The sequence below is a fragment of the Vespula vulgaris genome, chromosome 20 (genome assembly GCF_905475345.1).
Source record: "Vespula vulgaris chromosome 20, iyVesVulg1.1, whole genome shotgun sequence".
Classification (NCBI taxonomy): domain Eukaryota; kingdom Metazoa; phylum Arthropoda; class Insecta; order Hymenoptera; family Vespidae; genus Vespula; species Vespula vulgaris.
The window spans coordinates 2,819,859-2,832,500 of NC_066605.1; the positions used below are offsets into that span (position 1 = coordinate 2,819,859).

Sequence of the window (12,642 nt, forward strand, 5' to 3'; positions counted from 1 at the left end):
GATCGCATAAAGACAATCTCCACGTTGTAACTGTCGACGGTTCGAAGCGAGCTTAATAAATATTCCGGACTAAGGCGGTGCATCGCGTCTTTTCGACGTGGTTGACACGCGCGAGCTTTCTGAGCGTGAAGATAGCGCTTCGCTGACAGCGTCAACGAGCCGTATCATTGCTCGCTACGGCACATCGCGATTCTGACGTATGTATACGCGTATATATATTTCTATATATATGTATGTATGTTGGGAGGAGGTCATATGTACATACGTATGTATGTTGAATATAGTTATGTATGTATATATACACCTACACAGAATTGTCCGATCTTAATTGATCATCTCAAGTATTTCGATTGTTTCTTGGAATCATACGAGATATTACTAAATAAAATTGTTTGTCACTGTGTGTGTACGTATCACTGTATGTGTATATAAATGCTGTGTGCATATCGGTTATCTCATCTTTCTTGTCTTAAAGTTCTTGTCTTTAAATATCGCCATTATTTTGTATCCTACAGAAATATGTTTTATTGAACAAAATTGTTTGTTACTGCGTGTATAAATATATGTATATATCAAGGTCATCTCATTTCTCTTGTTTCATTATCTTGAAATATCTCTCTTATTTTGCGTCGTACAGAAGTATATTCGAAAGCAAAACTAATTGGAAATGTATCGTTGTATGTTGAAAAAATAAATAAATTTGATTCTCTCGATATCATCGAAATCAACGAGGATATTTAAGATCGAAGGTATGAAATGATATTGAAAATTTAGAAAGACACTCGGTATATTTAAATGTATGTTTACTTTCATACAAGTTTATAATTAGTTCGAATAACTCTAATCGAGTCGAATCCAGACGAGAAACATTATTTCCTTTACGTCTCAGAACCATCTGTTAAATCTCGATTATATCTTCTAATCGTAATCAATTATTTAATTATAAAGAATCTCATTAATTATGAAAAATAATGTCTTCGAAACATCGACTTTTAAACGTCGAAATGTTAAAAAATATCGAACAAATAAAATAGCGAGGTATTAGAGTTTCTAAGCTTTTTCATTGTTCTCATCGTGATAATGCATTATCACTATTAACGATATTAGAGACATAACAATGGAGGTCGAAAGAAGCAATCAAATTTTTCTCACCTTGATTCTTTTTCTTTTTCTTTTTTTTTTTTTTTATTACGATCTTTCGATATTAGCACCTCCATAAAGAAGAAAAAAGGGAAAGGAAAGGAAAGAAAAGGAAAAAAAAGAAAAGAAAAGAAGAGAAGAGGAAAATAAAAAGATGAAACTCAAAAGTCGAATGCTAAGAGATAAAGATATATTCGGTGGGTCAAGATAGAGAGGAAGGAGGATAGAAGAATTCGTGTTGAGTGAATTTTACTCTTATGGCGTGAAGATATGTTAGAGAAAAAGAGATAGAGAGAGAGACAGACAGAAAGAAAGAAAGAAAGAGAAAGATACAGATAGACAGACAGGAAGAGCAAGAGAGAGAGAGAGAGAGAGAGAGAGAGAGAAACAGAAAGAGATAGATAGACAGATGGACAGAAAGAGCAAGAGAAAGAAAGAGAGAGAAATAGGAAGAGTAAGAGAGAAAGACAAACAGACAGAAAGAGAGACAGATAGATAGATAGAAAGAACAAGAGAGAGAGACCGAGAGAGAGAGAAAGAGAGAGAGAGAGAGATAGGAAAAGCAAGAGAGAAGAAGAGAGAGAGATAGAGAACAAAAGATAGAAAGAACAAGAGAGAGAAAAAGAGAAAGAAGAAGAGAGATAGGAAGAGTAAGAGAGAAAGAGAAAGAGATAAGTACACAGGTGGTTATTATGCCATCGATGGCACGGGCGAGAGCTGTTTGTTTTAAGCTCCGAGAGAGAAAAGCGAGCCCCCGCGTTCTCAAACACATTCTCGAGTGGCTCTCGACGGGACGCCCGATTCTCTCTCGGCGAGGGCCATCGTAATATCGTATGGTGGATGGGGGTAAGAGGGGAGAGTTTCGAAGAGAGACTCGTGGCCACTCTCTCTCTCTCTCTCTCTCTTTCTCTCTTTCTCTCTTTCTCTTTCTATCTCTCTCTATCTATCTCTATCCCTCTATCTCTCTTGAGAGAGAGAGAGAGAGAGAGAGGCCTTGATGTTTTGCCGACCCCCATGAGAGTGGCTTCGCATGAAAAAGAGAAAAGAAAAATATTTAAAAAAAAAAAGAGAAAAAGATATGAGGAAAAGAAAAACACAGAATAAAACGGAAGAAGGAAAGAAAAAGAAGAAAAAAAAATGAACATCCACGAGGTCCTTGAGTATATATCTCGTGTATGTCGTTACATGGCATAGCCTTCGAAAGATCTCCCATAGACGTCCTTGCTTAAGTAGGAAGATAGAATCTCTCTAAGTACTTACTTACTTACTTACTTACTTACTTACTTACTTACTTACTTACTTAGTTAGTTAGTTAGTTGGTTAGTTAGTTAGTTAGTTACTTACTTCTGTTTTTCCTTCGAGATAATGTTAATAATTAAGAAGAAAAAATAAAGGATGGAAAAAGGATCTTGTAGCGAGTGGTACGAGCTTCTTGGAAAGGTAGACAACGTCGATTCAAGATACGAATAATATGGTATCTTTTTTAATTATTTCTTCAAAAGATTATTTTGTCTCATTATTTTCGAGAATTATTTAATCTCTTATTTTCTATCAGTTATAAGAAATTGCTCGAAGAAATGATTTTTTTTTTTTTTTTTTTTTTTTTTTTTTTGAAGGACTTTACCTTACTATTCTCATTTTACATTGTAAGAAATTACTTGACGAATTGAGTATGAAAATAAAGAAAAAAGTTATTAAAACACTCGAAACTTTTACGTGGTTCTACGTAATTTTCTACGTAGATAGATAAAAAAAATTTTATATATTCCTTTAATGAATTATCGCGTTTTATATCATTAATTGATTTATAATACATGTATAATATTTATATTTATTTATATTATATCTCGTTTCATATTACGTTAATTTTATATATTTCTTTAATTAATTATATTCGTTAATATAACTATCGATTATATTTCTTTATTACTTGCAATTATCCTTTATATCGAAAAAAGAAAGATACAATGAAAAGAAGAAACAGTTTATGTAGCACAAACATTACATAAATATATTATATATATATATATATATATATATATATATATATATATCCATTAACGTTTCGAACCAACAATTGAACAATTGTCTGATTACAATATTCTCAATCAAAAAAAAAAAAGAAAAAAGAAATACATCTAATATATATCAAAGCTCATAATTTCGTTGTTTCACTTTTATCATTGTGCTAATCGAGGAATGGCGTTTAAAAAAAGAGAAGAAAAATTCTAGAGGAAAAAAGATCGAAGTGAGAAAAAAATTTTACTCGTCTTCTCTCGGTACACATTGTCTTGTTTCTTTCGTCTTTTATTTTCTTTTTTTATTTATTTATTTTTTTTTTATTTTACTATTTCTGCTTCTCGTTCTCATAGAGAAAGATGCACGATAGTACTAACGTTAGGCGAAAGCAGAGCCACTCGTTTATCTTGCTTGACGAGGAAAGGAGGAATTAACGAGGAATTAATAGCGGATCCGAATGATAAATGATTCCCTTAGTCAGCCACCCCTGCCGCCTGTCCTAATTTGTCTAATTATTTTGCTTAATTCCACGATCCTATCCTCTCTTGCTCTCTCTCTCTCTCTTTCTCTATCTTTCTCTCTATCTTTCTCTATCTCTCTCTCTCTCTCTCTCTCTCTTGCCCCCTTCCAAACAGTACAACGACAAGATTTCAAGCGTCGCTTTAACGAAACGAAACTAATTAATGGCCTCGTTAGCTCAGGAGTAATCTCGCGTATAATTTTTGAAAAGAAACGAAAAAAAAAAACGAGGAAAAAAGAAAACGAAGGAAAAAAAAAGAATAGAAGAAAAAAGGAATTAAGAAAAGAAGAAAATTATGAGAATCAACGGGATTTTATTTCTTATTAAATAAGGATCGAGTTTTTATGACGATTTTGCTTTAATTAACAATCCAATAAACGTCCGGTATATTATTTATACACTTGTTTTGAATTAGAGTTACGTTGGGTCAGTCAGGATTATATTACGTTGCAATTTTTCTTGGTTATCGGTGGAAAAAGTGAAAGTATGTATTTAATTTATTTAATAGTTGTATCATTTATATTAACGAAAGTAACTTTCAGTAGTAAAATCTTTTAATGTTTCACATTCGTTTTCGTTAATTGATAAGGTGGAATAACTAATCGAAAGATCTCTTGAAGAGATCGCATTTTCTCTTCACAAATGTTTTTTTTTTTTTTAAATGATATTTGCTACGTTCTTATTTCAATGATCGATTGAACAAAATTTGGGTTTATTTAGAATTTGCTTAAAAGCATTGTAATTGTAAATGTGCTATCTAAGTTTTTTATCTTTTCTTTTCTTTTCTTTTTTTTTATTATCTAATCCTGAAACTTAATGGAGATCACGTTTTTATTTATAAAAAGAAATCTGTATATATATATTTATTTATTTATAAATAAATTTGTGAGGTGAAAATTAAGTACACGAATGAATTATTAGTTAATAAAAATTATTTGGTATATTTGGGAATATTTTTGTTTATTGATAATTTGGCATATTTAGATGTACTGTGTATACGACTTGAAAATTAGAATAATTAATAGAAAATAAATTTGTTAGATATGTATTATATAATTCTTTATTTTTATCCGAATAATGATCAACATATATTTATTCTATTATTTAAAAAAGTAATCTGTGTGTGTGTTATTTTAAATTCTATCATTTTGACGGATTTTAGTATACACATATGTATATATATAATTACTCTAATGTTTAAGTTTTATATAATATTATATACAAAACTTAAAAATTAGAATGATTAATAAAAAAGTAAATATAATTATAATAAAAGTCTTATACAATTAAAAAAAAAATCTTATTAATATAAATATTAAAATATTTAACAATCCAATTAATTTTAAATAAAAAAAGTATCTTTTGTTCGTAAAAATATCTTCTGTGTGGAATTCATCGAATTTTGATGAATTTTAATATATTTAAATATCCTAGATACAACGTAACTAGAAAATTTAGTATAATATATTACATGAAATCCTTTTTTGTTCTTCAACAAAATTCAACACCAATACCGAATAAAATCGTTTAAAATAATTTCAATGATATCCAATAAAAAAATAAAAATTCATAACAATATTAACACATTTCTTTGAATACTAATTTTTCCAATCTTAAATCAACTAATTATAATAACGCTCTACCATACAAAACATTCTTCTTTCACACAATTTCTTTTTTTCTTCTTCTTCCTTATTCCATTGTGAATTCGTGAATAATCACGAAAATAGAATATAGAGCCTTCCAAATCTTTAACACAATTTTATATTATTTTACATAAATAATGAAATTAGAGAAACTTTTATAGAAAATGTCGGTCTCGTTTCTGTTTCATGATAATAATGATAATTTCCGAAATCGTCGTTTACGACGATCCGTAAACGAAAAGCCGACTTACGAGAGACATGGTTGAACCTAAGCACAACACGATGATACTACGGCACTGGTATCCTCTCGTTAACAACTTCCTCCGTGCAAATCCCTTAGAAACCCATAAAGTAGATACGGCTACGTTTTATCGCTCTCATATCAACTCTCTCAAAGAAAACTTAACGCGCAGATGACTAACGTAACTCATAAACCAAACCAACTCTCCGTGCTGTCCTTTTCGAACGTTTCTCGTGTCGTTGACATCGTTGGATCGTGTATTAAGTGGAGTAATGGAATGGTGATAACCATAAATTCCTTTGGTATTTATAACTATGCTAAATAAATTTATCTATTTGCATCATTTAGTGATAATTACTCGTCGAACTAGATTCTATCGAATTACTATATTTTTATGGTCATTTTCATGCTAATTAGTTGTTATAGTTTAACGTTTCTATCATGACATTTTTGTTACATTTATTTATGTGCTTCTAATGGTACAAAAAAGAGTTCTTTGGAGAAAGCCTAACTTTCGCTCAATTTTCGTAATTATTTTTTTTTTGTTTTCTTTTTGTTTCTTTTTTTCACAAGGTCAGGTGAAGTTTCATATTAATATAGGTCGTAGAAGTCATTTTAATATCGAAATGATTATACTTTGACGATGATGAAAGGTATATTGTTTGTGTTTAAAATAATTTGATGATCTTGAAATCTCGAAAGATGTGACCTTCAGAAGAAATTGTCACGACAGTATTCGTCACAATATTTGTTTTTTTTTTTTTTTTAGGCAAATATTTTTTTTTCTTAGATATTTTATTTTTTTGTATCATTGCAAGTCAACGAAGAGTTTTTTTTATTTTAATCACAGCTGACTCATCCGGTATATAGTTGGTAACTCAAGACTTTCGAATAGGTACAGTTATATATGAAATTTACATAACAATTTCTATATTAACATGTATAAATTGTAATATTGTAATATAGATTTGTAATTCAATAATTAAAAATTTGTATACGTATCTTATAAATTTATCGTATTACAAATTTATATAATAATCAAAAATTATATCAACGTATAAAGTATAATTAATATTTATCCAAATTTCACACAGGCATATAAGATAATATATCAATCTTTTGATGAAATTTAATATTGTTTTAATAACTTACACATTATTACGATTAGATACAACAGTATATAAAATAAATTTTTATATAAATTGCAATATAAATTTATAATTTAATTATTAAAAGTTTTCACATACCTATATTATAATACATAAAGATATACAACGTCTATTAATGTCAATTTGAAATTAAAAAAAAAAGAATTTGTTGTCGTCGAACTAAAAAAAAGGAAAAAGAAACGCAAAGGTAAAGAAAAAGGAAAAAGAGAATTGAATTGTGGAAAATTACAAAAAGAAAGGAAACGAAATTGAAAAAAAAATTTTGAATATTTTCGGCGTTATTAATTTAAAAAAAAAACAAACAAAATCTTGAAGAAATTAATGTTAATTTTGAGAAAAAAAAAGAAAGAAACGAATAAAAGGATCGACTTGTCAAACCAGTTGTTTATAACGATTAATTACAAAAAAATAAATAAATAAATAAAAAGAAAGAAAATCTCGAAGAAGTTAATATTAATTTTGAAAAAAAATAGAAAGAAATTCTTGAAGAAATTAATGTTAAATTTGACAATAAAAAAGGAAAGAAACGAATAAAAAGATCGACTTGTCAAACCAGTTGTTTATAACGATTAATTACAAAAAAATAAATAAATAAATAAAAAGAAAGAAAATCTCGAAGAAGTTAATATTAATTTTGAAAAAAAATAGAAAGAAATTCTTGAAGAAATTAATGTTAAATTTGACAATAAAAAAGGAAAGAAACGAATAAAAAGATCGACTTGTCAAAGCAGTTGTTTATAACGATTAATTACAAAAAAATAAATAAATAAATAAAAAGAAAGAAAATCTCGAAGAAGTTAATATTAATTTTGGAAAAAAATAGAAAGAAATTCTTGAAGAAATTAATGTTAAATTTGAGAATAAAAAAAGAAAAGAAACGAATAAAAAGATCGACTTGTCAAACCAGTTGTTTATAACGATTAATTACAAAAAAAATAAATAAGTAAATAAAAAGAAAGAAAATCTCGAAGAAGTTAATATTAATTTTGGAAAAAAATAGAAAGAAATTCTTGAAGAAATTAATGTTAAATTTGAGAATAAAAAAAGAAAAGAAACGAATAAAAAGATCGACTTGTCAAACCAGTTGTTTATAACGATTAATTACAAAAAAAATAAATAAGTAAATAAAAAGAAAGAAAATCTCGAAGAAGTTAATATTAATTTTGGAAAAAAATAGAAAGAAATTCTTGAAGAAATTAATGTTAAATTTGAGAAGAAAAAAAGAAAAGAAACGAATAAAAAGATCGAACTGTCAAACTAATTGTTTATAACGATTATCGTCTATCGATGAGATAAGACGAATAGGGGGATGGTGTTGTATACGCGTGCACGCGTACGGCTGTTTACCCAATCGCTTTCCTCAGCTGGCGCGTCCATCAGTCACACGCAAATAACTCACTTCCCCTCGGCTGAGAGAAGCCGCGTCTCGGTAATTTATGTTCATCGGAGTCCCATCGTTCTCTTCTCCTCCATCTCCTTCTGTTTCTCTTCGAACGTGGCTATTCGAATATCGTATAGGCCCCATAAGAGGACAAACTGTTGCGTTTCGACTGTTCCAATCGAATGATACATCGATATATCATTTCTGTTTTGCGTGTTAAATAATTAAATAATAAAATTGGAATAAAAGTGTGTAAGAGTAGAAAAGATATGTACGTTAGTACGTATATCTATAATATATTGGAATAAAATTAGATATTAAAAGAGAAATGGATTTTGAAAGGATTTTAGATTTTATTTTATTTTATCTATTTTTTTTTATATTGTGATCTTTTTTCTTTTTTTTTTTTTTAATTCAATTTAATTTTTTTTTTAATTCAATTATTATTTAAATTTCATTTCAATATTCGTGGAATAAAAATGTATAAATGGGAAAAGTATGTATATTAAATTTGAAAAGAAAAAGTTTGAAAGGACGTTAAACATTTTTCTTTCGAAAATAAATAATTTTTGAATATAAATATATATGTAAACAAAATATATATATATATATATTATACGAATAATATACAATATAACACGACATAACAATAATCAATAAAACTATAATCCATTTTAACCTTACAACCACCTGCCCTGCCCATTACTCTATCCAACAAAACTAAATAAAAATTCGATCGGATAATCGTTAAAAGAATTTATCAATAAAGACGATGATTCTATTCACTCTTGTTTATCGATAAAAAAAAAAAAGAAGAAGTAAAAAGAAACAAATAAAAATTCGATCGGAGAGACGTTAAAAGAATGTATCAATCGAAACGATGATTCCATTCGATCTCATCAAAAGGAGACTAAAAAAAAAAAGAGAAGGAACAAAATAAAAAAAAAAAACCTCCCTCGATAAATTCCCCTAAAGCAAAATAATTCGAAATGTAGAGTCACGACGTAGTCGTCGTAGTTGAGCAGCAACGATTCGGTTAATTCTGGAGTCGTTCGTCAGACGGGCCGGCATTCGACGATTCGAACGAGGATCTACGGAAGCACTGTGCGTATGAGTGAAAGAGAAGAGAAGAGAAGAGAAGAGAAAAGAAGAAAAAAGGAGAAGAGAAGGGAAGAAAAAAGAGAAGAAAAGAGAAAAGAGGAGAGAAGAAGAGGAAAAGAGAGGAGAGGAGTGGCTCCGTTCCCTCTTACCGAGTTACAACCACGCTTGGTATATTTATTGGTGACGTTATTTTGGTATTTCGTTACGGATGACGTTGGGCACGAGGCCGTGGCCCATTCGATCCGCTGAGTAATCGTCGCCATTAAGTACCCTGTCTTTTCCTTCTCTCTCTCTCTTTCGTTCACACACACAGACTTCTATCTATCTCCGAAGAGTTAATCACAGATACATACATACATACATACATACATAGATGTATATAGGTACAACACTTTTTTTTTTTTTTTTTTTTTTTTTGGAAAGACTAGGAAGGTCTGGAAAAGAGGGTGTCTTTGCTGAGAATTAAAAGGGAAGGCTGCTTGTGTGAAAGAGAAGGAAAAGAGAAGGAAAAGGAAAGAAGAGGTTAAACCTAGAGAGGTGAGAGGAACATCGAGAGCTCTTAGCAGTGATGGAACGATTGGGATTCACGCTATGACCGTTACACCGCCAATTCGCTCGGTGATGAACTACCCTGGACTTCTTCTTCGTCTTCGTCTTCGTCTTCTTCTTCGTCTTCTTCGTCTTCTTCGTCGTTGACGTTCTCTCTTTCACTCTACCTCCCTCCCGCAAACTGGCAGAGACAAAAACGTCGAGGATGACGGCATACTTCGTCTGAGTATCTCCACGTACCAGCACGAAGGAGCACTGGCCAATTAGCGATTCCGCGCTTCGACGGCCTCCAGACGTCTTCCTTTAAATGTCGTTCCTCTCTTTCCAACTTGTTATCGTTATTCACCAAGACTATATAAGAACTTAACATCCTGATGTAAAGCATTTCGAGTCCAGGCCCAGGTCCACGTCCAAGTCCTTAAACTTTTCGCAAATCCATCATTTCTTATAACGTCATCTAATAAATTATTTTTGTGTTTATGGTAGGAATCATTTTTTGTTAATTCTTAATGATTGAAATCTTATTATTCTTGTCATTGTTAATCGTATTATGGGAATGTTAGAATTTGTTTTATGAATTTCTTTTCTTTTCTTTTCTTTTCTTTTTTTTTTGATATTTTTTTCCTTATTGAATTTTAATATAATTGGTTTATATGTTTTGGGATTGTTATTAGTCCAGCTCCAAGTCCTTAAACTTTTCGCAAATCGATCATTTCTTATAACGTGATATAATAAATTATTTTTGCGTTTATGGTAGTAATAGTTTTCTGTTAACTCTAAGATTGAAATCTTATTGTTACTTTATTGGAATCTTATCTTGTCATTGTTAATCGTATTATAAGGATATTAAAATTTGGTTTATAAAGGGGATACTTTTTTCTTCATTGAATTGTAATATAATAGATTGTATCTATTATTTTAGCGATCCACGTCCAGGTTTTTAAACTTTTCGCAAATCGATTATTTCTTATAATTTGATTTAATAAATAATTTTAAGATTGAAATTTTATTGTTCTTGTTATTGTTAGGGATGTTGAAATTTTCTTTATGAACTTTTTGGGGATTTTTAGGGATACTTTTCTGTTTATTGAATTTTAATATAATAGGTTTATATGTTTTGAGATTGTTAATAGTCCAAGTATAGCTCCTTACACTTTTTTTACAAACTGTTTGCAAATCAATTATTTCTTATAACGTTCCTAATAAATTATTTTTATGTTTATAATCCTAATAACTTTTTGCTATAACAGCAATAATTTTTTGTTAATTCTAAGATTGAAATTTTATTGTTCTTGTCATTGTTAATCGTATTATGGGTATATTAGAATGTTTTTTTTTATAAACAGGATACTTTTCTCTGCATTGAATTTTAATATAATAGATTACATGTATTGGGATTGTTACAATATCTCCTTTCAAAGCGGATTACCGATTGAATTTTTACACTCAATCGATGATTTCTTATCGCGAAAGAGTTACATATCGTTGATTTCCTCTTTGAAAGAAAAGAAAATTAAAGAAAATGGAATTCGAAGAAATTCATTCTCACCATATGAATAATTATAATATATTATGAGAGAAAGAGAGACAGAAAGAGAGAGAGAGAGAAAAAGAGAGAGAGAGAGAGAGAGAGAAAGAGCTAGTAACAAAGTTATTAAAATCGTAGCTCAGAATTTGAATAACACTGCTAATGACACTGCTAGATATACCTAGACATATACAAAACTAATAATTTAATAAATAAACTGCATATACATACTTTCAATCATGTACTTTCAAAGGTATAAGAAAATAAACAGAATGAATTGATCTCCAATTTAAAGACAACGCTAAAATAGCTCTATCGAGCTATTTCCTTGATCTTTCTCTTCCATCTCTCAGATAGAGATAGAAAATAAAAAAAAAAAACAAAAAAAAAGAAACAAAACAGAAAGAAAAAATAAAAAAGAACAGAAAAGAACCAAACAGAATCGAACGTGTCGTCCAATTTATTGGTCGCGAGAGAGAAAGAGAGACAAAGCGAAAGAGAGAGAAACAGACAGAGAAACAAAGAGAGAGAGAGAAAGAAAGAAAGAAAGAAAGAAAGAAACAGAGAAAGAGAAAGAGAGAGAAAAACAGAGAGAAACAGAGAGAGAGAGAGAGAGAGAGAGAGTAGCAAAGTTGTTGGAATCGTAGCTCGGAATCTCCATGACACCACGCGGCACGACAACTTCGTTCTCGAGACAGCTCTCTCTCTCTCTCTCTCTCTCTCTCTCTCTCTCTTTTTGTCTTAACAGAGAAGAAGAGAGCAAGCACGTTCTCTACTCTTTTACCTATATACCTCTCGTAGAGATTCGTCGAAGGGAAGGAATAGCAGCGAGTAGGAAACTGTGCCGATAGCATCGACCGAGAGTGGAAGAGTCGCCGAGTGCGTCGTCGAGTCCCTTTTTCGAAGGGATCCGAGCCAATTTCTCTTTTACGAAGTGGCATCTCCTCGCGAGACAAAGCCATGCTGTTATCCCTCTCTCTCTCTCTCTCTCTCTCTCACTCGCTCACTCTCTCTCTGTCTCTCTCTCTCTCTCTTTCTCTCTGTCTCTTACTTTACCGAGGTTGGAATCTCGTTCGTAGGCGGAAAGCCCGAGGTAGTGGACTCCCCACCTCTTCGTCCTCCCTCCTCCTCCCTCCTCCTCTTTCTCCTCCCCTCATCCCTTCACCCCGAACGAAAAAACGCTCCCCATGGAGTCAACTTGGGGCCATTATGTACGCGAGGGAGCGATCTTTTTTTGCGGAGAATGCGCCGAGTCTCTTAGTAAGAGAGAGAGAGAGAGAGAGAGAGAGAGAGTAAAAGAGAGAAAACGAGAGAGAGAGAGAGAGTGAGATAGAGATAGGGAGATCGG

General features: G+C 30.7%; 1 protein-coding gene across 4 annotated transcripts in view; it reads left to right on the plus strand.

Annotated features, from left to right (window-relative positions):
• LOC127071081 (uncharacterized) overlaps positions 1-12,642 on the plus strand; it is a 152,938-nt gene that overhangs the window by 93,732 nt on the left and 46,564 nt on the right. The window contains exon 7 of one of the 4 annotated variants that reach the window (XM_051009956.1): positions 12,096-12,134. The exons of the other annotated variants lie outside the window; for them this stretch is intronic. Within the exon in view, the coding sequence (XP_050865913.1) occupies positions 12,096-12,119 (24 nt within the window). The 3' untranslated portion in view covers positions 12,120-12,134. Of the gene's footprint in view, positions 1-12,095; positions 12,135-12,642 lie in introns of those variants that run through there. 4 annotated transcript variants of the gene reach the window in all.